At 39.8% G+C, this 23,450-nt stretch overlaps 1 protein-coding gene across 6 annotated transcripts in view; it reads right to left on the reverse strand.

Annotated features, from left to right (window-relative positions):
* Positions 1–23,450, reverse strand: part of CDYL2 (chromodomain Y like 2) — a 216,640-nt gene that overhangs the window by 137,120 nt on the left and 56,070 nt on the right. Inside the window, exons 1-2 of one of the 6 annotated variants that reach the window (XM_055299665.2) lie at positions 20,249–20,339; positions 8,755–8,902 (exon numbers count right to left, since the gene is read on the reverse strand). The exons of 2 other annotated variants lie outside the window; for them this stretch is intronic. In XM_055299665.2, coding sequence (XP_055155640.1) covers positions 8,755–8,829 — 75 coding nt within the window. In that variant the 5' untranslated portion in view covers positions 8,830–8,902; positions 20,249–20,339. Of the gene's footprint in view, positions 1–8,754; positions 8,956–20,248; positions 20,388–23,450 lie in introns of those variants that run through there. 3 more of the 6 variants (XM_055299668.2, XM_055299670.2, XM_063612466.1) reach the window with 3 other exon arrangements.

The following is a 23,450-nucleotide window of genomic DNA, read 5'->3' on the forward strand; positions in this document are numbered from 1 at the left end:
GGGGGAATCCCTAGGAAACCAGACTAAAGGATAAAAACAAGGGGAAAATGCTGAGTAGGAACATCAGAAGCTGCACACTGCCCGGAAAATAAGACTTTAAAGAATTCGTTCAACCTAGTCATTAAACAAATAAATACATGACCAAACAAAAACAACAACAATCCCTGGCTGGGGTTGAGGGAGCAAATCATTATCCAAACTTCCTACAATGTATTATCTAAAATGCCCAGTTTTCAACCAAAAATTGCAACACATGAGAAGAAACATGAAGGTATGATAAATACACAGGAGTGAAAAGCAAGCAATATAAATCGTCTTTGAGGGAACCCAGATGGTGAACTTAGCAAAGACTTCAAAACAGCTGCTATGAATATGTTCAAAGAACTTAAGGAAACCTGCTTAAAGAATTAAAGGAAAGTATGATGACTATGATACATCAAATAGAAAATATCAATAAATACAGAGAAATTTAAAAAACAAATGGATATCTTGGAGTGGAAAATACAATCACTAAAATGAAAAAAATTCCTATCAGGGCTTAACAATAGATTCAATAGATTTGAGTTGGTAGAAGAAAGAATCAGTGAACTTGAAGGTAAGTCAGTAGAGATTACACAATCTGAAGAATCAAAAGAAAAAAAAAGTTTTAATGAACCGAGCCTTAGAGAAACGCGGGACACCATTAAGCACATCAATATTTGCATAATGGAAGTACAAGAAGGAGAAGAGAGAGAAAAAAGGAAAGAGAAAATATTAAAATAAATAATGGCAGAATACATCTTTGATAAGAAACACTAATTTATACATTCAAAAATCTCAGTAAACTCTAGGTGAAACAAATGCAAAGATGTCCACAACCAGACGCATCATAGTCAAATGTTGAAAGCCAAAGATAAAGTGAAAATCTTTTAAGCAGCAGAGAAAACGACTCATCAAATACAAGGGAATTACAAGAATATTAATAGCTGACTTGTCATCAGAAACAGTGGAGGCCAGAAGGCAGTTGGGCAACATATTTGAAGAGCTAAAAGAAAAAACCCTTAACCAAGAATCTGATATCTCACAAAAATAACTTCTAAAAATGAAGGCAAAATAAAGACATATCCAGATAAGCAAAAATTGAAAGTACTGCTGTAAAGCAACACTAAAATAGAACAAGGCAAACTCTACAGCTAATTTTCTAACTAAGGAGATTTACAAGTCTTCAAAAATATTCGACTAATATAAAAGAAGGTGGGGGAAACAATGCAGAGAAAGGACAAAATAGAAAACAAACTTTAAGATGACAGAATTAAGCCTAGCCATATCAATAACAAAATTAAATGTGTGTGGTCCAAACACTTCCATTAAAAGAGTTTATCAAACTGAATAAAAAAGCAAGAACCAACTATATGCTGGCTACATGGAAAACACTTTAAATGCAGAGACATAAATCAGCCACATTAAAAGGCTGGAAAAAGATACGACATGGTAATACTAATCAAAAGAAAGACGGAATGACCATTTGAATATCTTCAAATGTACATTTCACAGCAAGGTATATCACCAGAGAAAAGAAAGGTAATTTCATAATAATAAAAGGGCCAATTCATCAAGAGGACATAAATTTAACATTCATGCACCTAATAACAGAGCTTCAAAATACAAAAAGCAAAAACTGACAGAAGTAGGAGACAGATCCACAATTATTGTAAAAATCTTAAATATACCTCTCTCAAAAATTAATGGAACATGTACCCAGAAAAATAAGTATATATAAAAAATCAAGATATAGAAAAATCTGAACACCACTATTAACCAAAATGGGATGAAACCAGGAGGCAGAACTTGCAGTGAGGCAAGACTGTGCCACTGCACTCCAGCCTGGGCGACAGAGTGAAACTCTGTCTAAAAAATAAAAATAAAAATAAATTTTTTAAAAAATGAAAAAACCATGTATCAAATTTGTGAGATGTTGATAAAGCCTATATTAATAAAGAAGTAAGGTCTCAAATTCTACCTTACCTCAGATTCTACCTTACCTCAGATTCTACCTTAAGAAACTTTTTTAGAAAAACGAACAAAATAAACCCAAAGAAGCAGAAGAAAAGAAATAATGATGATCAGAGGAGAAATTAATAAAATGGAAAACATTAACATGATTTTAAAAATCAAGGAAACCAAAAGCTGATTCAATGAGAAAAATCAATAGGGAAAAAAAGAGAGATGACAAGTAGTATCAGGAACAAGGGAGGTAACATTACTACAAATTTTCAAAATACTAAAAGAAGAATCAGGTGATATTATGCTTTTGGCCAACAAATTTGACAACTTATATGAAATGAATAAATTTCTAGAGTGACACAAAAACAGGGCTCACTCAAGAGCCTAAATAGATAACCTGAACAGCCCTAATTTACTAAAGAAACTGAATTTGTGGCTTAAAAATCTTTCCACAAGAAAAACTTCACTGGTGAATTACACCATTCACACACACACAAAAAATCTACACAAACTCTTCTAGAAAACTGAAGAGAACATAACACTTCCCAATTCATTCTCTTGCCACCAAAAATTCAAGATATTATAAGAATACTAACTACAAACAAATATCTATTATACAAATAAATGCAAAAGCTCTACAAACAAGTTTAACAAATATAATCCAACAATATATAAAAAGGAAAATACATCCCGACCAAATGGCATTTATCCCCAGAATGCAAGGCTGGATTAACATTCAAAAAAATCAATGAAATCTGCCATATTAACAAAATAAAGAAGGAAAATCATATAACCAACTCGACAGATACAGAAAAAAAATGACAAAGTCCAACATCCATTCTTGATTTTTTTAATTTCAGCAAAATAGTAACTGAAGGGAATTTCCTCAACTTGATGAAATGCAACTCCAAAAAAATCTATACCAGCATCACACTTAATGGTGAAACATAAATCAGGAACGACACAAGGATGCCCTCCTTACCACTTCTATTCAACATTTACTAGAGGTTCTACTCAGTGCAATCAGGCAAGAAAAATAAATAAATGGCACTCAGGTTGGAAACTAAGAAGTAAAATTGATTTTATTCCAAGAAGACATGTTTGTCTATGGAGATAACTGGGTCAAGTCTTTTAAAAAAGCAACTAGAACAAATATGGAAGTTTAGTAAGGCTGCATGACAGAAAGTTAATATACAAAAATCAATCATATTTCTGTATGATAGCAATAAATAATCAGAAATTGAAATTTTTAAAAATACTATTCACAATTCATCAAAATATATGAAATATTTAAGGTTCAATCTGATAAAAGATATGCAACACTTATACATTGAAAACTATAAAACATTGTTGAGAAAAAATTTTAAAGACCTACATAAATAAGAAGACCATGTTCCCAGGTCATAAGCTCAATATTTTTATGATTTCAATTCTCCAAACTAGTCTATGGAATTAACACAATTCCAATCAAAATTCCAGCAAGTTTTTTTGTAAAAATTGATAAGCTGATTCTAAAACTCATACGGAAATGAAAGGAACCTAAATCAACAACAACAAAAAAAACCTCTGAAAAAGAAGAACAAAGTTGGATTGCTAACCCTACCTGATTTCAAGACTATTACAAGGTACAGTAATCAAAACAGTGTGATATTTGTGTAGAAATAAACAAATAGACCAATGGAATAAAGAGTCCTAAATTAGACCCACACATATATTGACAACTGATTTTGACAAAGAAGCAAAAGCAGTTGAGCAAAGAAAGTACAGTCCTCTCAACAAATGGTACTGGAACAACTGGCTATCCATATGGAAAAAAAACCAACAAACTCTAGTCCATTCCTCACACCATATACAGAAATTAACTCAAAATGGATCATAGGTTTAAACAAAACATCTAAAATTCTAAAACTTCTAGAAGAAAATCCTTGTGACCTTGGCTTAGGCGAAGGTTTCTTAGATAGGACACCAAAAGCACCCTCCGTAAAGGAAAAAAAGAAAACATTGATAAACAGGACTTCATCAAAATTAAAACTTCTGTTCTTTTGCTTTAAAAAAAAAACCATTAAAAAAGGTGAAGTCACTGACTGAGAAAACAATATGTATCTGATAAAGACTTGTATCTAGAGTAAAGAGCTCATAAAACTCCATAATAAGAAAACAACTCAATTTTTTTTAAATGAGCAAAATATTTGAGGAGATACTCCACCACGGAAGGTATACAGATGGCAAATAAGCACATAAAAAGATCTCAACATCAGTAGTCATTAAAGAAGTACAAACTAAAACCACAATGAGTTACCACTATACACCTATAAAAATGGTCAAAATTAATAACACTGACCATACTAAGTGTTAAATGTGGGGAAACTGGAACTCTCATCCATTGCTGGTGGGAATGTAAAATGGTACAACCACTTTGGAAAATAGTTTGGCAGGTTCTTAAAAACTTAAACATATATCTACTATATGATTCCCCCATCACACACTTAAGCATTTACCCAAAAGAAATAAAAGCATATGTCCTTACTAAGACGTGTGCATGAATGTTCATTGCAGCTTAATTTGTAAAAGCCAAAAAGTGGAAACACGGCACATATCCAGCAATAAGTGATGGGTAAATATGTTGTGATGTATCTAAGCAATGAGCTATTAGTTAGATATAAAAAAGAATGAATTACTGATACACACAAGAACATGGATGAATCTCAGAGTAATTATACTGAAAGAAGCCAGACAAAAGGGAGTACACGTTGTATGACTGCATTGATATAAAATTGTGAAAATGTAAACTAATCTGCACTGGCAGAAAACAGATCAGTATGGTTAATGAGGGTGGGAAGGAGTGGAAAGAGTAGATAGATTACAAGGTGGCAAGAGGAAACACCTGGAAATGATAGATATGTTCATTAGACTGACAGAGGTGACAATTTCCCAGGTAAAATATGTCAAAGCTTATCAAATGTTATGCTTTAAATATGTACAAATTGTTGTACATAAATTATACTTCCATAAAGCTATTAAATAAGTATCCTTCAAGAGACAAGAGAAAATAATTGACATGCAAAAATAAGAACAAGATGAAATAAAAAAGGAATATTCACAGAACCAAAAAATTAAGCTCTTGAAAACTAAAAACATCAGTGCAAAAGCAGAAGGATTAGAAGATGAAATTGAGGAAATCTTCTGAAATATAAGACAGTAACACAATCAGAAGGAATATAAGAGAGGAAATGCAAGAAATTTAGAGGACCAAGAAATCCAACAGCTGAATAACAGAAGTTCAAAAAACTGAGAACAGAAAACTAAAAAGGAGGAAATCAATAACATAATTCTGAAAAATTCCCACAACAAAGAATATGTATTTCTAGATTCAAAGAACCCACCAGGAATCCCACACAATGACCAAAAATAGACCTAACCCAGCACATATCCCTATAAAAATTCAGAATGGGATTTCAAAGATAAGATTGTGAAATTTTCTGGGGAGGAAAATAAAGTTTTACAATGGAAGAATCAGGAATCAGAGTGGCTTCAGATTTCTCAACAGCAACACTGAACACCAGAAGCAATGTTTCAAAATCTTAACAAAAATGACTCTCAACCTAGAATTCTATACTTAGCCAAATCATCAATCAGATGAGAAAGTAGAATGAAGACATTTTCAGAAATGCAAAATCTCAAACGATTAACTTTCCATCTAACTTTCTGAATAATCTACTTGAGGATGTGCTCCACCATAACAAGGATATAAATCAACAAAGAGCATACATGAAACCCAACACATAAGAGATGCAGCACAGTTAAAAAAAAAAAAAAAAAAAAAAAAGGCAAAAGGATCCCCAAGCTGGTGGTGAAGGGGATACAGGGTGACAGAGATGCACTAGGCTTCAAGGAAAGTCAGCCCAGATTGAAACAGGATAGAAATTTTTTGGCCAAGGATAGTGCAAGGCTCTGTATTCACAGTCACTTTTCTCTCCAGAATTAAATAGACAGGCATAATGCAAATTATGAGTCATCATTTTTATCGACGAAATCCATAATGAGGACAGTGTGTGGATGGCACTGAATAATGAGAACATGAAGTACCACATTTCACTGATGCTGAAAACACTTTTTTCACATTTTAACATCTCTGAAATCAGGATACATTCTACAATTGAGAGAGTATCATAGTTTAATTGGCGGCACAGTTTTCTGTCTTAGTGGGACCTCTTATCTTGGGTTTGGTGACATATGGTATGTCCCTTGCATAAAAAGTTACACTCAGGCCGGGCGCGGTGGCTCACGCTTGTAATCCCAGCACTTTGGGAGGCCGAGGCGGGCGGATCACGAGGTCAGGAGATCGAGACCACGGTGAAACCCCGTCTCTACTAAAAATACAAAAAATTAGCCGGGCGTGGTGGCGGGCACCTGTAGTCCCAGCTACTCGGAGAGGCTGAGGCAGGAGAATGGCGTGAACCCGGGAGGCGGAGCTTGCAGTGAGCCGAGATTGCACCACTGCACTCCAGCCTGGGCGACAGAGCGAGACTCTGTCTCAAAAAAAAAAAAAAAAAAAAAGTTACACTCAAGTTTGGAGGCCCTCTCAGTCATCATCTTGGAAAGAGCCTTCTGATCGCCATAGCTTGCAATATAGAAAAAAACACACTGTCCCCAACAAGAAAAAAGGTTTCTCTATAAACATATAAGCTTGAATATGCACGGAATATACTTAGAAGGAAGTTCACAAAACTGGTAACTAACTATAATTATGTCTGGGAGATGTCTGAAGGAAACTACTTTCCCTATTTACCCTTTTGCTCCTTTTGAGTTTTGTACCATAAGCATATTTTACCTACCAAAGAATGAATACAAGTTTAAAATACCTGAAATAACTAAGTAGATTAATGTATGAAAACATTTAGAAGGAAGCCTAAGAATCCAGGCATTACGTGAGATTTGAAGATGACTGAATTGGCAGACAGTGGTGTAAGAATTTCCTTTTATTCCATTTGTTACCAAAAACACTAACCTCTCTTAAGGTCTGTACATTTTCTTTGGATTGGTTACACCCCTCTCTAAACAAGGGTCCCTGGGAGAAGTATAGAGTTAGGAGGAGATGAAGAAGTTGGATTCACAACATCAGTGGTCAAAAAAGCTCTTAAATATTACTGCAGTATCTCTGTTGTGTCCATTTCAAGTTACCCAAAGAATCTCAAAGGGGCCATAGTTGCAGCAGGCTGAGGAGTGGTCAGGGATGGAATGAGTTGGATATCATTTTCTATATCTTGTAGAAGCACTGTGAATAGTTTCATAATGCTATTTGGGCTTGCAATGGCTTTGTCCTATTCTAACATTCCAAAAATGTTGAAAATTCTGGACATTCTCCAAGGTTCCCTGGACAGGTTTATGGAGACTTCCTTGGAAACATCTGTGTCCTCTCTTTATATACAGTAGGAAGCTGCAGTTTTTAAGTCCCATCGCCCTGGGGACATCACCACTATGCCAAGATGGAGAAATGCCTATCTGAGCAAGATGAAATGAAGTATCTTGGATGTGCCTTTTCTCAAGTGCTTTCTCAATAAACTCAAGTAAAGCAGTTGTCACCACAAAGGAAACTGCCCTTAGGTGCTCTAAAGATAAAGTAACGCAGTGATGCAACTGTCAAGATGTTAGAAGAAGCTCTTCTAACAGATCACAGATCCAGTGATTGCCTTTAACCAGAACTACTGCAAAGGCTCCCAACTAATTTTCTGCCTTCAATCACCTTCCTCCAATCTCATCTCCACTCAGAAGCAAGGCTGAGCTTTCTACAATATAAATAGTATTGTCTTATTCCCCTCTTAAAACTCTGCAATGACTCCCCAACAGGATTAAGTCTATTCCTCATGGCAAGACCCACAAGGCCTTTCAGAAATTGTTCTGAATAGGAAACTGGCTTTGCTAACTAATCATTGCCAGGAATTAAGGTAACAGATTAGCAAGTCTATAAAAAGTTACAGTCAATGAATTTAGTAATACCAAGACCCCATACTTCCTTTAGATACTTGGGTGGGCATCTCACATCAGTTATCTTCTGATGCACTATATTAGGAAATCCCATCATGCAAAGCTCCGTATTTCAATAGAGTTACCCAGAGACTTTATTTGGCCAATATATAAGTCTTGTTGCATATTCCTGGTCGGGGGCCGGGGAAAGGCAAGGAGATTTCAAGTTAGAACCATAGTAGCCATGCTACATGGAGTAGGACTTCGGGGTCATAATCATCTTTGTGTCCATACCATGAAGTTTTTGAGGAACACTTTCCATAGGCACGAGGTTGAGATAGTTAAGACAGATCCATGAGCCATGAGGACAACACTAAAGACTAATGCATTGAGGGTGATGGAAGATTTGGAAACCAGACATGGTGTGGATCTAGAGTAGCTGTAATTAGAGGACATCTAGGTGGAAAGCAACTGGAGAGAAACTCAGAATAGGGTAGCAGGTTTGGGAAGGCAGCTAAGGAGAAGCCTTTCTCCTAGGGAGTCAGCCTATTTGACAATTAAAGGCATGGGGCTTCAACTCACTCATTCAAGGGGGTTTACTGCATAAGCACCCACTATGTGAAAGACACTGTGTTGGGCCCTGGGAGCACAGATATACCTGCTTAAGCTTAGGAATGTATTCTAGGACATATAGGTGTTGAATGGATCACTGCCACATGCTATCACACATTCCCTCTAGAATTGTTTCCTAATTTTGTAACCTGGTGCTACGGTGTCTTCAATTTAAAGCTAGAAGTCATAATGCACCTGCCACCACGATATGGTCCAATGAATGACAATCCTTGTTCCTCCCAGGCTATGATGCTGTTGATGCCCCTCCATTCAAAGGCTTCCTGGTGATCCCTGAGCACTGAGCTTCCTCCTCTGTTTCCTTCATCAATTCCATGAAGATGCCCTGTGTCAAATCATCACAGAAGCCACATTTATCTCCCAACCTTAACTTCTTCCTTGATACTTAGTTGTTTCTCCCAGCCATGCCTCTTGCTCACCTCTGTTCACCCTCAAGGGTGAGCACTTCTCAGAAGAACACGAAATAATGGCAGAAAAAGAGATTCCAATTAGATAAACAAAGTGAGATGAACCACAAAAGTGAGAAACATGGCAACCAAGAATAGATGATGCCCAAGCTACTCTATTTGCCAATAAGCCACAGAGAAAATTCATATTATCTCTACTCCATATTACAATGAGTCTTTACATATATCATATAAAATTTTTTCTGAGAAAAATAAAGTACAGTCTGAGTGACATCCTTATAGCGTTTTACAAGTTTTCCCCTTCTCTATGTATCAGTTTCCTCGTCTGTAAAGCGAAGTTAATAATAACTACCACATTGTCAAAAATTAATGAGCTAATTGATGCAAAGCACTTAGTTACCTGCCTGGCACAGAATGGGCACTCATTGAATGTGAGTGATTAATACCATCCCCATGTTTGATACCATCACGCTCCAGTGATTTGGCTAGAGGGAAGGGAGGGAATTCTCAGAGGCAGCCCAGACCCCCAGGAAATGGCCCCCAGGCTGCAACTAGAGCTCTGGGTGTCTCTTCTAGAAGATCACCAGGAATTTTTGTGCATAGACTTTTTTTCTCAGGGACCACACAGCAATAATCACTGGACTCTCTACAGAGTACTCTGAAGCCATGGCAGTGCTTTCAGACCACCTCTTCCATTTGCATTGCCTCTACAAAAGAAACCTGCAGTCATGGAGCTGCAAACAGCTCCTACTTTCAGCAAATGTTTTGGTCCCTGACCAGCCTCCAACACAGCCTGTCCACATCCAAGGCTGGAGAGAGCAGGGCAAGGCACGGAATTCGGAATCACAGAGACTTGGGTCTGCACTTAGTAGCTCAGGGGCCTCAAGCAGGTAATTACTCCTCACCCCAGGTGGCTCCATCTGCTGGACTAAGGGTCACCTTCCCAGCTTGTCCTCAGTAACCAGCCTTTTATGACACAGGCCAGTGACCTTGAGACTGTGGAACCCCCAGCTATCACAGCTGGCCACAGGCCCAAGGCCACTGTGTGCAAACCTCCATCTCGTGGGTTGTTCATCAGCTCCTGAATCTAACTGCAAATGGTGACACATCCCCACCATCAATACATTTATAATTCACACTGTTTCAGAGCCCTTTAATGAACATTTTCTCATTTGTCTGTTGTCATTTCTAACAGCAAAGCATGATACATAACCATCATGCACAGAATACTAACACAAGTGACTCCTTGCATGAGTTTAGTTTGCAACACTGTCCAACACACAGCATTCAACAGACCAAGCACTTATTTTCAAGTTATTAATTTTTAATTTACGAAGCCCTTATGTGCCACATGACAGTGAGCAAGAGAGGTACAAAGCTGAACCCCAGTCTCTTGAATATGAGGGGAAGCTGGGAAGATATCAACAAGTAAACATGAACTTGTATACAATGTTTGAAGGAGACAGGACAGCAATGTGGCTGAACAATGAGACTGTGGACTCAGATGTCTGAGTTCAAAAAGGAATCTTAGAAAATAAGGCTGGGCACTGTGGCTCACACCTGTCACCCCAGCACGTTGGGAGGCCGAAGTGGAAGGATCACTTGAGTCTAGGAGTTCAAGATGAGACTGGCCAACATAGTGAGACCTCAACTCTATTATTTATCATCAAAAAATATTTTTAACAATCTATCAACTTACAGCCCAATTAGGACTTCCTTCAATTGTGTAGGAACCACTTGACGTGGATAAGGACTTGTTACCCAGTCATTTGAACTGTTCACTTGCAATCATTGTTCACAACCCCAGTATTTCCATTTATCCTCTCCTCTGTAGGAGCCCTGGAAGTTTATATTACATGATGCATCATATTCAGATTTGGGATGGCTGAGAACTCTGCCTTTCTTTTGTTACGTGGCAGAAGGGCTCCTGTGGAAAGAGAAGACAGGGAAAGAGAATTTGCTTCATGCCCCCTTCGCAGGCAGATCAGTTTCAGTAGAGCCTGTAGGAAAACTGAGGATCTTGAAATTAAGCATCACAAACCAATCCATGCCCCCAAACCAAGTCTGCTTGTACCCACCAGCGTGTGAGTACCCCATTTAGACTGCTGTTCCACAGGATGTTGAACTCAACAGAGATGTTAACGCTTTTGTAGAGGATGGATTTGCTTGAGTTTCCTTTCTGGTACAGTGGCTTTCACTTAATGTGCTGCTCTGTGCTAAGTGCCTTACAGGTAAGCTCTCACTGAGTCCTTGGAACAACCTTAAGAGGGAGGAATCATTATCTCTATTTTGCAGATGCAGGGGTTAAGGGAAGTGGCAGCAAGCAAGTACCAAAGCTGGGGTTCAAACCCAGGGCTGTGAGAATTGCAGAGCCTGAGCTCTTCAGCCACCGTATTAAACTGTACCTTGCTCTAGGTACTGTGACCATGGCTCTTCATACCGGATGTTGCCTGGACTGTTGTTGCTGCTGTCGCTGCTGCTGCTGGTGGTGGTGGTTTTCTCTTTGTCTCTTTCTGGGCAAGTTTCTCCAAACCAGTGGTTCTCAAATTTTGGTGTGCATCAGGATCAGCTGAAGGTTTTGTTAAGACACAGATGGCTGGGCTGCACATCCAGAGTTTCTGACTCAGTAGGTCTGGAGCAAGGCTAAGAATCTGCATCTCCAAGTCCCCAGGTTTGGGAACCACACCTTGAGAACCATTTCTCTAAAGAATGCCCAGCCTCATGGGAGAGATTCTCTTTTCTAATGCATTTAGGGACTGGTTGTTGTTGTTGTTGTTGTTGTTGTTGTTGTTTTATACTTTCAGTTCTGGGTTACATGTGCAGAACGTGTAGGTTTGTTACATAGGTATACATGTGCCATGGTGGTTTGCTGCATCCATCAACCCATCATCTACATTAGGTATTTCTCCCAATGCTCTCCCTCCCCTAGCCCCCAATCCCCCAACAGGCCCCGGTATGTGATGTTTCCCTCCCTACGTCCATGTATTCTCATTGTTCAACTCCCACTATGAGTGAGAACATTCAGTGTTTGGTTTTCTGTTTCTGTGTTAGTTTGCTGAGAATTATGGTTTCCAGCTTCATCCATGTCCCTGCAAAGGACATGAACTCATCCTTTTTTATGGCTGCATAGTATTCCATGATATATATGTACCACATTTTCTTTATCGAGTCTATCATTGGTGGGCATTTGGGTTGGTTCCAAGTCTTTACTATTGTGAACAGTGCTGTAATAAACATACAGTGCATCTGTCTTTACAGTAGAATGATTTATAATTCTTTGGGTATATACCCAGTAATCCCATGTCTATTTTTTTTTAAAAAAAGGAATTTTAGGAAACAAAAAGAAATGAGTACTAATGCTACATGCTACAACTTGGAGAATTAGAAAATATTACGCTAAGTGAAAAAAGTCAGACACAGGAGACTATACATTGTGCCAGTGTATTCATATGAAATTCCAGAATAGGCACACCCGTAGGGATAGATAGTAGATTTGCAGTTGCCAGGGCTACGGTGGGAACACAGGAATAGGTGGGTGATAACTAAAGGGTATAGCATTTCTTTTTCAGGTGATAAAAATGTGCTACAATTAACTGTGGTGATGTTGCACAACTCTGTAAATACACTAAAAATCACTGCCTTGTACACTTCAAATTGGTGAGTCATATGATATGTGAACATATCTCAGTTAAGCTATTTTTTTTTTTTTTTTTTTTTTTGAGACAGAGTCTCGCTCTGTCGCCCAGGCTGGAGTGCAGTGGCGCAATCTCGGCTCACTGCCAGCTCCACCTCCCGGGTTCACGCTATTCTTCTGCCTCAGCCTCTCCGAGTAGCTGGGACTACAGGCGCCCGCCACCACGCCCGGCTAATTTTTTTGTATTTTTAGTAGAGATGGGGTTTCAACATGGTCTTGATCTCCTGATCTCGTGATCCGCCCGCCTCGGCCTCCGAAAGTGCTGGGATTACAAGCATGAACCACCGCGCCCGGCCCAGTTAAGCTATTTTTTAAAGGTAACTTTGGGCAAATTATTTAACTTCGCCAAGCTTCAGTTTCCTCATCTATAAAATGGAGATGATGATAGTGGCAAATTTCTCATTCTTGTGAAAATTCATAGGAACAACTTTGTAAAAAAGGGCTATGTGCTTTGACCACTATTGTCTTCAGCTGTAACAGATCAGAGGAGTATTTCACAAGGTGAAAAAGGTTGAAGCAACCTGATTTTCCATCAGTGGATGAATGGATAAACAAAACGTGGTATACATACACAATGGAGTATAGTCAGCCTTTAAAAGGAAGTAAATTCTGACATATACTACAATATGGATGAACGCTGAGAACGTCATGCTGAATGAAATAAGCCACTCATGAAAAGACTGTATTATTCCACTTATCTGAGGTCCGTAGAGTATTTTATTTCATAGAGACAGAAAGTGGAATGGTGGTTGCCAAGGACTGGGGGGAAGGGGAGAATGTGGGATTAGTGTTTAATGGGGACAGAGATTCAGTTTTGCAAGATGAAAAGAATTCTGTGAATGGACAGTGGTGATTACTGCACATCAATGTGAATGTACTTAATACCTTGGAAATGTACACTTAAAAATGGTTAAGATAGTAAATTTTATGTTATGTGTATTTTATCACAATCTAAAAAAGAATAGAATGGGCAGATGCAAGAGCTAAAGAAAGAAATGTCAGTGGGAAGGAGGGAGAAATTTGGAGGTGTCATAGGACAAAAGATCACGAGCTAAGCCCCAGCAGGGCAGATTCACACAGCACCTGGGCACCAGCAGTCCCAGGACAGCACCTAGCACACCAGAGAGACCCTGGCACTGCCTCCCAGGAGTGTGCTGGCATCATCCTGCTCTGCCATCCACACCACCACCCACACCAGCCTATGGAACAAGACGCACCAGCTCAGAGCTCAGGTGTGGGAGGTGGGAGCCAGAATGAGTCATAGGAGCTCTGCTCTCAGACAGAAAGAGAGGTCACTGCCTTACTCCCTGCCAGTCAGGGGAAGTCCCCAAAAACAGAAGCCTCACATTGGGGACCTGCTGTCCACAGCAGGCCAATTACAGCCCAATTACCTGAAATGCTGGTCTGGGCTGTAGCAACAGAGCAGCCCAAGTCTGTGGAGCACAAAGCTGAGTCACGTACATTGATGCCCAGGATGAAACGACTTCGGGGCAATGTCACTGTCTTTGCTAGGGTCTTCCCCATGTGGCTGTGGAGGGTGATGGGTGCCAGAGGAGGGGACGGGTGCAGAGAGAAATTACAGCAGACAGAAAAGCTACTTATAGGTCTCTAACTCAGAAAAAGAGGCTGACTAAATTAGGCAGGATTGACAACCACATGGACAAGTTTGTCAGTTCAGTGTTCCTTGCTAACCTTGGGCAGTCTGTGGAATGAGCACATCCAGGAAGATGCACCAAAAACCAGGGTGGATGAAATTTGCCACTTGTTTTCCCCACTACAACTTCCATCACGTAGCCCATGATCCTACTGAGATATATTCTCATTCTTTATTTTCACTTCTACAGTGGAGGAGGTTGTGAAGTGAGTATAGAAACAGCCAGACATATGAACAGACATATGTATTTGAGAAGCATTTAGAAGGCCTAATCCAAAAGTACAACTATGACCACCCACCCATCCAAGTTCTGTAGTACACAAAATTTCAGCATTAAAAATTCAAGCCTGACATCCAAAACCATTATTTTTAATATCAGTTTAGAATTTCTAGCCAATGCAATAAGGCAGGAAATAAAAATGAGAAGTAATCTATACAAAAGAATCTCTAAAATATTATTTGCATACATAGTCATATACCCTCACAACCCAAGAGAATGAATTGAAATACTTTAGAATGAATTTAAAAATTCAGAAAGATGTGTAGTTCCCAAATACAGATATAATCAACAATCAGCAATAACCAGTGAGAAAACAGAGTAGAAAAAAATTCTATTTATAAAGGCAATGAAAATAGAAAACGCCTAGAAATATATTTAACAAGAAATGTGCAGGATTAAATGAAGCAATCCACAAAACTTAACTGTGATAAATTTAAAAAAAAAAAGGTTTTACCAAATAGAGACACTTCTATATTTGCGGATGGGAAGTTTCATTACTATAAACATGTTAATTTTTTCGACTTAAAGCAATTTCAATCAAAACCCCATCTGGATTTTTTAAACTTGACAAGTTTATTTTAAGTAAATAACAAACAGGAATAGCCCAGAAATTTCTGAAACAAACAAACAAAAAAAGAATTCAAGACTTCTACTGCCAATTATTAAAAAAATAAAGCTACAATAAGGTAGTAAGTCAGCACAGACAAAAAACTGAAATGCATAAAAAGCCCAGAAACATATATATATATAAAACATGTACTATATAATATGTGTGTATAAGAATTTTATATATAATAAAATGGTATTTTAGATTCTAGATTCAATAAAGTGGAATTTGGATAACTGGTTAAGTAAAGGGAAATTATAAAATGCCTACCTTATATCATTAACCAACATGAATCCAATTTACCTCAAGAATTAAATGTAAAAAAAAATGCACACACACACTTGTGATTTAGAGACAGACAAGGTCTAAGCTTACAGAACAACGTAAAAGCTTTTATTACATAAATATTTTAAATTTTCATATATCAAAGAGTGTCATAATCTAGATTTTAAAAAAACATTATGGGGAAAATATTTGCAGCATAGGTGGTAAAGTTATTTTTAGTACTGAAATGAATTCTATGCTCTAAGAAACAGATGAACGTATTAATGTAAAAGGTCAGGAAAAAGAAGTGTGTGGGAGTAATAGATGATATTTAAATAAAATAAATAAAACAAAAGATATTTAAACAATAGATATTTAAATTCACCAGTAAACAAATAAAAGATATTTAAATTCACCAGTAATAAAAGTATTGAAAAACGAAACAATGAATTGGCAATTTTCACAAAATTGGCAAAAGTTAAATAATTGCCCAGCATTGGCAGATGTTCAGGTAAAATGGGCATTCTCATACGGGGGAGCTGTTAATGTTGGACTAATTCACAACATTCCTGAAGGACAATTTGGCAACGCCCGTGAAAAACCTTTGAAATAGTTACATGTTTTGGTTAGTAATTCCACTTTCAGAAAACAGCCTAAGGAAATAACCAGAACTACGTGCAAGGTTTCAACATCACCACGTTATGGGAACCATGTGCACTTACTAAGCACAGTTCTATGCTTCAAATGGATTGTGTATTTTAACCCTTTAAAAAATAAGAAAGAGATCCTAATGTAATCTCTACTTTTACAGATGAGAAAATTCAGATATACAGAGATCAAGAATCATCCAACGTCACACAATACGAGGTGGGGACAGAATTCAAACCCAGGCAGTATGCCTACCCAGCCCAGACTCTTAACCACTAAGATGTCACAAAAGAAGCAAAAATATCAACAGCAAACACTTTAACACTACCTAATGTCCAACAACAAGGATTGATTAAACACATTCTGGAATATTCACTTGACAGAATTAATGGATGGATGGATGGATGGATGGATGGATGGATGGATGGAGGATAGGTGGATGGGTAGAAAGGGTGGATGAATGCGTAGGTGAGTGCATGGATGAAGAGATGTATGGATGGGTGACAGGGTAGGTGGGTAAGTGAGTGGGTGGGTGGATAGATGGATTGATGGATTGATGGATAGATGGGCAGATGGATGGACTGACAAATAGACAGATGCATAAATGAAAGACTGGGTGGTTGAGTGGATAAATGAGTGGATATATGAATGGGTGAGTGGGTAGATGGGTGGAGGATGGATAAAGAATGGATGGATGGATGGATGGATGGATGAATAAATGAAGGACAGGCAGGTGGATGGGTAGATGAATGGGTGGATGAATGGGTGGATGAATGGATAGGTGAGTACACACATGAATAAATCTATGGATGGGTAAGAGGGTGGGTGGGTGGGTGGGTGGGTAGTTGTGTGGATGGCTGTATGGAGGGATGGACCGACGGACGGACCAATTGATGGTCTAAATCACAAAACCTTCCTTTGGTAGCATGTCGTCATTTCTGTTTCCACTTACATGTATTGAACATCAACTTCATGGTAGGCAAACCTCCATAAGGTTTTTAAGCCCTCAATAAAACAAGAAACAATTACACAGCAAAACCCAATACTTCTGCTCCCAGAAGTAAAACCTTAAATGGTAAGTGCAGACATTGTGAGGGAGCCCTCAACCCAGAAAGTGTTATCTTCTTAAGTTCTTAAAATCTCTTCGTTTTATAAAACAGAGAGAATTCAAAAGAAGTCACAAAGTGTGAAAGTCTTTATTTGAAGTCTGAATCTCAAGGAACCACAGACAAAAAGCCCAACAGCTGTCTGCACTGACTCATCAGCTCTAACAGAAGCAGCAGCACTTCAACCTGGACTGGGCTGTATGAATGGGTCAGGAGAGATGTTTCTTTGTGTAGCCACAGGTCTCATCTACATCCCAATGAAGCGGAATTGGCATTAGCCCCCAGAAACCCCAGACATTGTGAGCTCTATCTTAATTTATTGTCATCTTAATCCAAGCAAGATGATTTTCTCTGGTTTTTCTTTGTTTTTTGTTTTTTGGTTTTTTGGGTTTTTTTTGCCCTTTTCATTTCAGTCCATCAAGATTTTCTACAATACATACTGTATCAGTTCAAATTGTTTTAGCATTTTTTTTTAATTTAACCCCTTCGAAATCAATTAAGGATGAAGCTAAGTAAGAATTGAAAGCAACAACCTGGTGACCAGAAGAAATGGTGCTGATAAAGTGCCTGAACACAGGCTTGGCCCCCAGTAAGTGGTAAAGAAATCAGAGTTAGTGGTTGCGGTGGTGGTGGGACTGTACTATTCCTCCTGCCTCTTCTGCTGTTTCTCCAAACGGAAAAGGGAACCTCCCTACTAAAGTGAGTCATATAGATACCTGATACTCATTCACTCGTTTATTCACCCATTTAATATGTTCAAACCCCGAGAAATTAGGTATCATTATTCCTGTTTGGAAAATAAAGAAACTGAAGCACAGAGAAGTTAGAGCAACTCATCAAAGCTACACAGAAGCAGCAAAAGATTGAGATCAAACCAGTGTGATTCTAAGTCCAGAGACGCAGAAAAGGCGGGAGCCCTGGGGAACACACTCTGGGTCTGGTTAGCACATGTGTACTGCTGACATCCTGCTCCCTAGGCCTGCTCCTCTTTGCCTTTATTTTCACCTCCCCATTCCCTGAGCAACTCTATTAACCACAGCACAGCTCTGGAAAGCAGAGATTCCTTTCCCCTTCACAGATTGCATTCTTTAACACCAGCTTCACACTGACACCATGAAGATATCCTTTCTGCAGGAAGCCCTGTTCAGACCTCCTGACCTGAGACAGCAACAAGATGATGACCAAAAGAGGGAAAAAAAGAAATTAGCATGTAGGAGCACCCTATAGAAGGTACTTTATTTCCATCATTTTATTTAATCCTCCCAACAATCTTACAAGAAAATGTCATTGTCTTCAAAACACAGGTGAAGAAACTGAGGCTCTAGGGGGTGAAGTAACTTGCCCATGTGATAGGTAATATCCCAGCTCTGTAAGACCTACAATCAAAGGCCAGGTAGGGGTCTCAACCAAACTAAGGTTTTAGTGGCATGGGTCAACACAGCAAAAGAACTTTCTGGTCAGGCTCTCTTCCAGTTGACAGAGGAACAGAACGGTAATATTATCTCTGTGACAGCTGGCAGCATGTCCCTCAGGAGCAGGATGGGGACAGTCTTGGATCCCCATCCACAATCCTCCTGCAGTGAGCTCTGCAAGCCTAGCAGTAGGAAGCAGTGCCACTGAGCCACCTGTCTCCCCTAGGCCTGGGATGCCTCTGCAAACAGAAACCTAAGGGTCTCTCTGATGCCACAAATGTGAAAAACCCCTGACCTACAGGGTGAGTGACAGATACAGGATGACGAAACCATGGTGCTAGAGGCCCTCCACCAAGGAAGTGCATTCACAACACTTTGAGCTGCAAAACCACTCCCCCATGCTGGGGCAGGTGCTGCTAGCACCCTGCGAGTTCAACAAACCAATCAAGGTGAGAGGTTCAAGCAACCTGCCCGAGGGTCCCCCAGCTAGAATGCAGGGGTCTGAGGGTTTTTAACTGAGACCTTCTAACTGCAAATCCCATGTTCTGTCCATGACACCAGCCAACCTCTTTTGTGTCACCTGAGCATCTGGAAAAGCTGATCACCATTCCCTAGACCATTCCACTAGACAGCCAGTGACCATGCAACCAGGAGCCAAAAGAAACACATAAATACCCAAATACCCACAGCAACAAGCAGTCCAGTAGACTGGAATCAGGAGTGCCCAGAGTACATAATCCCAGCCAGACACTTACTAGCTGTATGGCCTTGAGAAAGCCACCAGACCTTTCTGTGCCTTCAATTCCTCATCCCTAAAACGAATATAAAAACAGTACCCCCTTCACGGAGTTGGCGTGAGGATTAAAACACTTCAAATGATGGCTGCGTACTGCAGGAACACAGTGAGTAAATGTCAGCTGTTATAATTATTGTTGTTATTACTACTGCCACAAAGAGATGACAGTGCGCAAGTTATCAACCTGGAGCAAGAGGTGATTTCTGCCCTAGATTTAGCTTTCGGTAGCAAAATACCACAATGGTAGCATTGCTCTGTGAGGCCTCTGGAGACATTTGGAGTCAATTCAATCCTACCTATGACCAGGACAGCTTGGAAGGGTTTCTCCAGCGACCTTCCATTTATGTTGTCCCTCTTGCCCCAGAAGACAGGGAAGGGCAGGGGGTACCAATGACACCACTGGTTCACCCACAACAAGTAACACGTGGCCATGACCCAACTACACAGCCCTGTGACTGTCAGGATACTCTCTCCTGCTGTCAATCAGCAAGCCTGCTGCAGGCACAAGGTAAAGCTCACACTTGTCTCTATTATCCACACACAGGTCCTTGGAATGTAAAGAGTGGATGGAAAGGAAGCAAACCTCAGAAGACTAGCTCTGTTCCCAAGACCTTCCTTCTCCCCTGGGCTCCAGCAGGTACCTGCACAAAATGCTGCGCTGTACCTGCGTGAAAATAAGGGCAATTACTCCCCATTCCCATGACAATCTGCAAATGATGGGGGACTAAAATCCAACTCTGTCTGAGCAGAAGCACAGGCTGAGAGCCTAATAAATTGATACCAAATTATCCTATCCTGCTGACCTGGCGAGATCCGACTTTACAATCCCAAGCGCTATGAATTCAGCAGTGAATTGTGCTGTGGGAAGAAAAAGGCTTCTTTAGACAAGCTCAAAATGTTCCATTTGGTGCCGACTCCAGTAGTGACCTCTTGTTCTCTTCTTACAGCCAGATTTCTGAAGTGCGAATTCTAAGCAATTTTCCTTGCATCCTCTCAAGTGTTCTGGAATCTTCTGACTGTTCTAAATCAGTACTGAAGACAGGAAAAGTAACCCCAAGAATGTAGGGCAAAGGAAGCCAAGTGCCCAAGACAGACTGGGAATAATTCCTGGCTCAGACAGCCCAGGCAGGATCTTCCCTTAACAACTAGACAATCCAGGAAAGAACACTACCAGGTAGTTTAGAAGGCCCCATTTTGCAGGTGTGAGGGTGTGGGGCAGGGGGAGAGACACCAGTGGGGCTGCAGGAGGTTCTCCGGCAATATGGCACAACATAGAGACCACTCACTAGGACACTTTGCTTTTATCACAACCCATTACTGTTGGCTGAGCTTCCTTAAAAAACTGAGCAGATTTTAACAACTTGTAGACTTAACTTAAAGTCCAGATTCCCAGCTTCTCTTTAAAAAAAAAAAATTAATAGAACTGCAAATCGGCAGCCCTAGGACTATATTCCAATACGGTAACAACTGGCTGGATTTCAACAGCCACCACCTCTCCTGGGTTTGCCACAATCCCCACTACTCCCTGTTGTGTCCCCAGAGCTGAGGGTTGGCTGCCATTTATCATCATCTGTGCACTGTCAGTTTTCTTATGGCATAGAAATCTTTCTCTGTACTCAAAAGAAAAGCAGGAAAACAAAATAAAACAAAACAAAAGATAGAAAGGCCAAAATAAAACAAAACAAAATTCAAGAAAATTAGGGAAAGGCCCACCACCTGTCCATGTTCCTTATCTGCAGGAACCACCCCATAGTGAGGATCTCAGCATATAGCATCTGAAGAGTCTGGGTTCAAATCCCAGCCTGGCAGTTTCTCGGGAGGGAGGCCTGGGGTAGGTATTTAACCTCTCCAAGCCCCAGATTTCTCCTTATTAAAAGGAGAATAACAATACCTATACCTCATAGGGTTAGGGGAAGGATTTAAGAAAATATCACATGCAAAGGACCAAACTCAAGGCCTGGACCTATTACGTGCTTAATAAATGCCAGGGATTGTTGTTACTGATGTTGTCGTGAATAGTAGTAGCGGTGGTGAGTAGTAGCTGGTGGGAACGGGGTGGCAGTTTGCCCTCTGGAGTGTCCCTTCTAGCATCAGGATTGGGCTTTCTCCCCCCTCCCAACTTCAGAGGCCAGAGAAGCATGTACCAGACAAAAGAGTCACAGCCACAAACAAAAGCTATCTTCACAGACCCCTCTAGAACCACTGAGTAAGTGCCCTAGTTTCTTTGCCTTGTAGCCACATACACCCTGCCAAGTCTCATCTCCGTTTCCTGCACACACCTATTTATGGCTTCCTCTGGTCCTTCTGATTGGAACCCTTCCTACCTCTGCCCATCTGGAAGCCCTTATTCACATGTGAAGACCCATTAGACATCAGTACCACAAAACCTTTCCTGAATTCTCAGGCAGGATTCTTAAATCCATTCTATATCTGTTCATTTTCTCCACTAAACCATGAGCTCTTTAAAAGCAGGGCACAGTGAACTCTGTGACTCCAGCCTCGACCCTAGTGACCAGCATGTTACACACAGAGAACACCAGTTCAGCCATGGAGCCAGTTCACACTCACACGTGATTCTGGAAAGATTAAATAATAATAATAATAATAATAATAATACAAAGAAAAGAGCATAGGCCTGGGGGCCAGAGGTGTAGGTCTGTGCCCTGGCTCGGCCTTTAAAATTCAGGTGAGTGGGCCGGGCGTGGTGGCTCAAGCCTGTAATCCCAGCACTTTGGGAGGCCGAGGCGGGCGGATCATGAGGTCAGGAGATCAAGAGCATCCTGACTAACACGGTGAAACCCCATCTCAACTAAAAATACAAAAAATTAGCCGGGTGTGGTGGCAGGCGCCTGTAGTCCCAGCTACTAGGGAGGCTGAGGCAGCAGAATGCCGTGAACCTGGGAGGCAGATCACGCCACTGCCATCCAGCCTGTGTGACAGAGTGAGACTCCATCTCAAAAAAAAAAAAAACTCAGCTGGGTGATGTAGAGCTATTCACTCAACCCTCAGAGCCTCAGGTGGCACAAATGGAAGATAGGGTTAATAAGAAATATTTCTGAAGAATTCTTGTGAAGAATAAATAAGATAACTATTAGAAAAACAAACCAATGCATTATTACCAGCATCCCTCAACCACCATCTGGCCAACACCACAACCACCACCACCAACAACCTCATCCTCATCTCTACCCCTAACTTAACAGTTGATCCCTGTCGTTGAGCTGCCCTTGTCTCTCATTCTTCTTACTCCCAGTTCTGTCCTGAGAGCTCAAAGGGACCCAGTTTGGGCATGGGTACCAAATTAGCTCACCTTGATAAAAATCAATCCATCAAAAAAAGAAAAGTCATAGAAGCGGCTAATTTTACATTCCCTCTGTACATGGTTGAATATTACCATCAAGAACATTGAAGATAGAAAAATACAGTCAAAATATAAGGTTAAAGCTTAAGCTGTAAACTGGATATACACTGTGGTTCTAATTGTACCTAAATAAAATATATACAGCAAAACAGAGCTAAAGAAACTTGACCAAAATGTTAAGAGTGGGGAATGACTATGGGTGATTCTTGTGTGTTGTTTTTATTATTATACTTTTAGTTTCCAATTTTCCTCTGGTATTCTTATTTTAATTTATGATTAAAAAAACAACAGAACACGGCTGAATACCTAGCAATGTCTTATTTAGGGCAGTTAATCATTTTTAAAATTATTGAAAACATACAAAAGTTATTGAAAATGCATAAAGCAGTTGGTGATCTGCCTATCGTAGTCATAACTTTTCACAATAACAAATGCCACACATGGTCTTTTCAAATGTGCCTGGAATGTTTACTGAAAAATTTTAACAAGTCCTAGTCCACTAGAAATACTCAATAAATACCAAAACCCAGAAATTAACCCCCTATTTAGTCTGTCCAGAAAGCAATGAAAAGCAAAATCAACAGCTAAAAGATTAGGCAAATTATTTATCTTAGCAAAAAAAAAAAAAAATAGTTAAAAGATAA

This window comes from Symphalangus syndactylus, chromosome 11 (assembly GCF_028878055.3).
Source record: "Symphalangus syndactylus isolate Jambi chromosome 11, NHGRI_mSymSyn1-v2.1_pri, whole genome shotgun sequence".
Lineage (NCBI taxonomy): Eukaryota > Metazoa > Chordata > Mammalia > Primates > Hylobatidae > Symphalangus > Symphalangus syndactylus.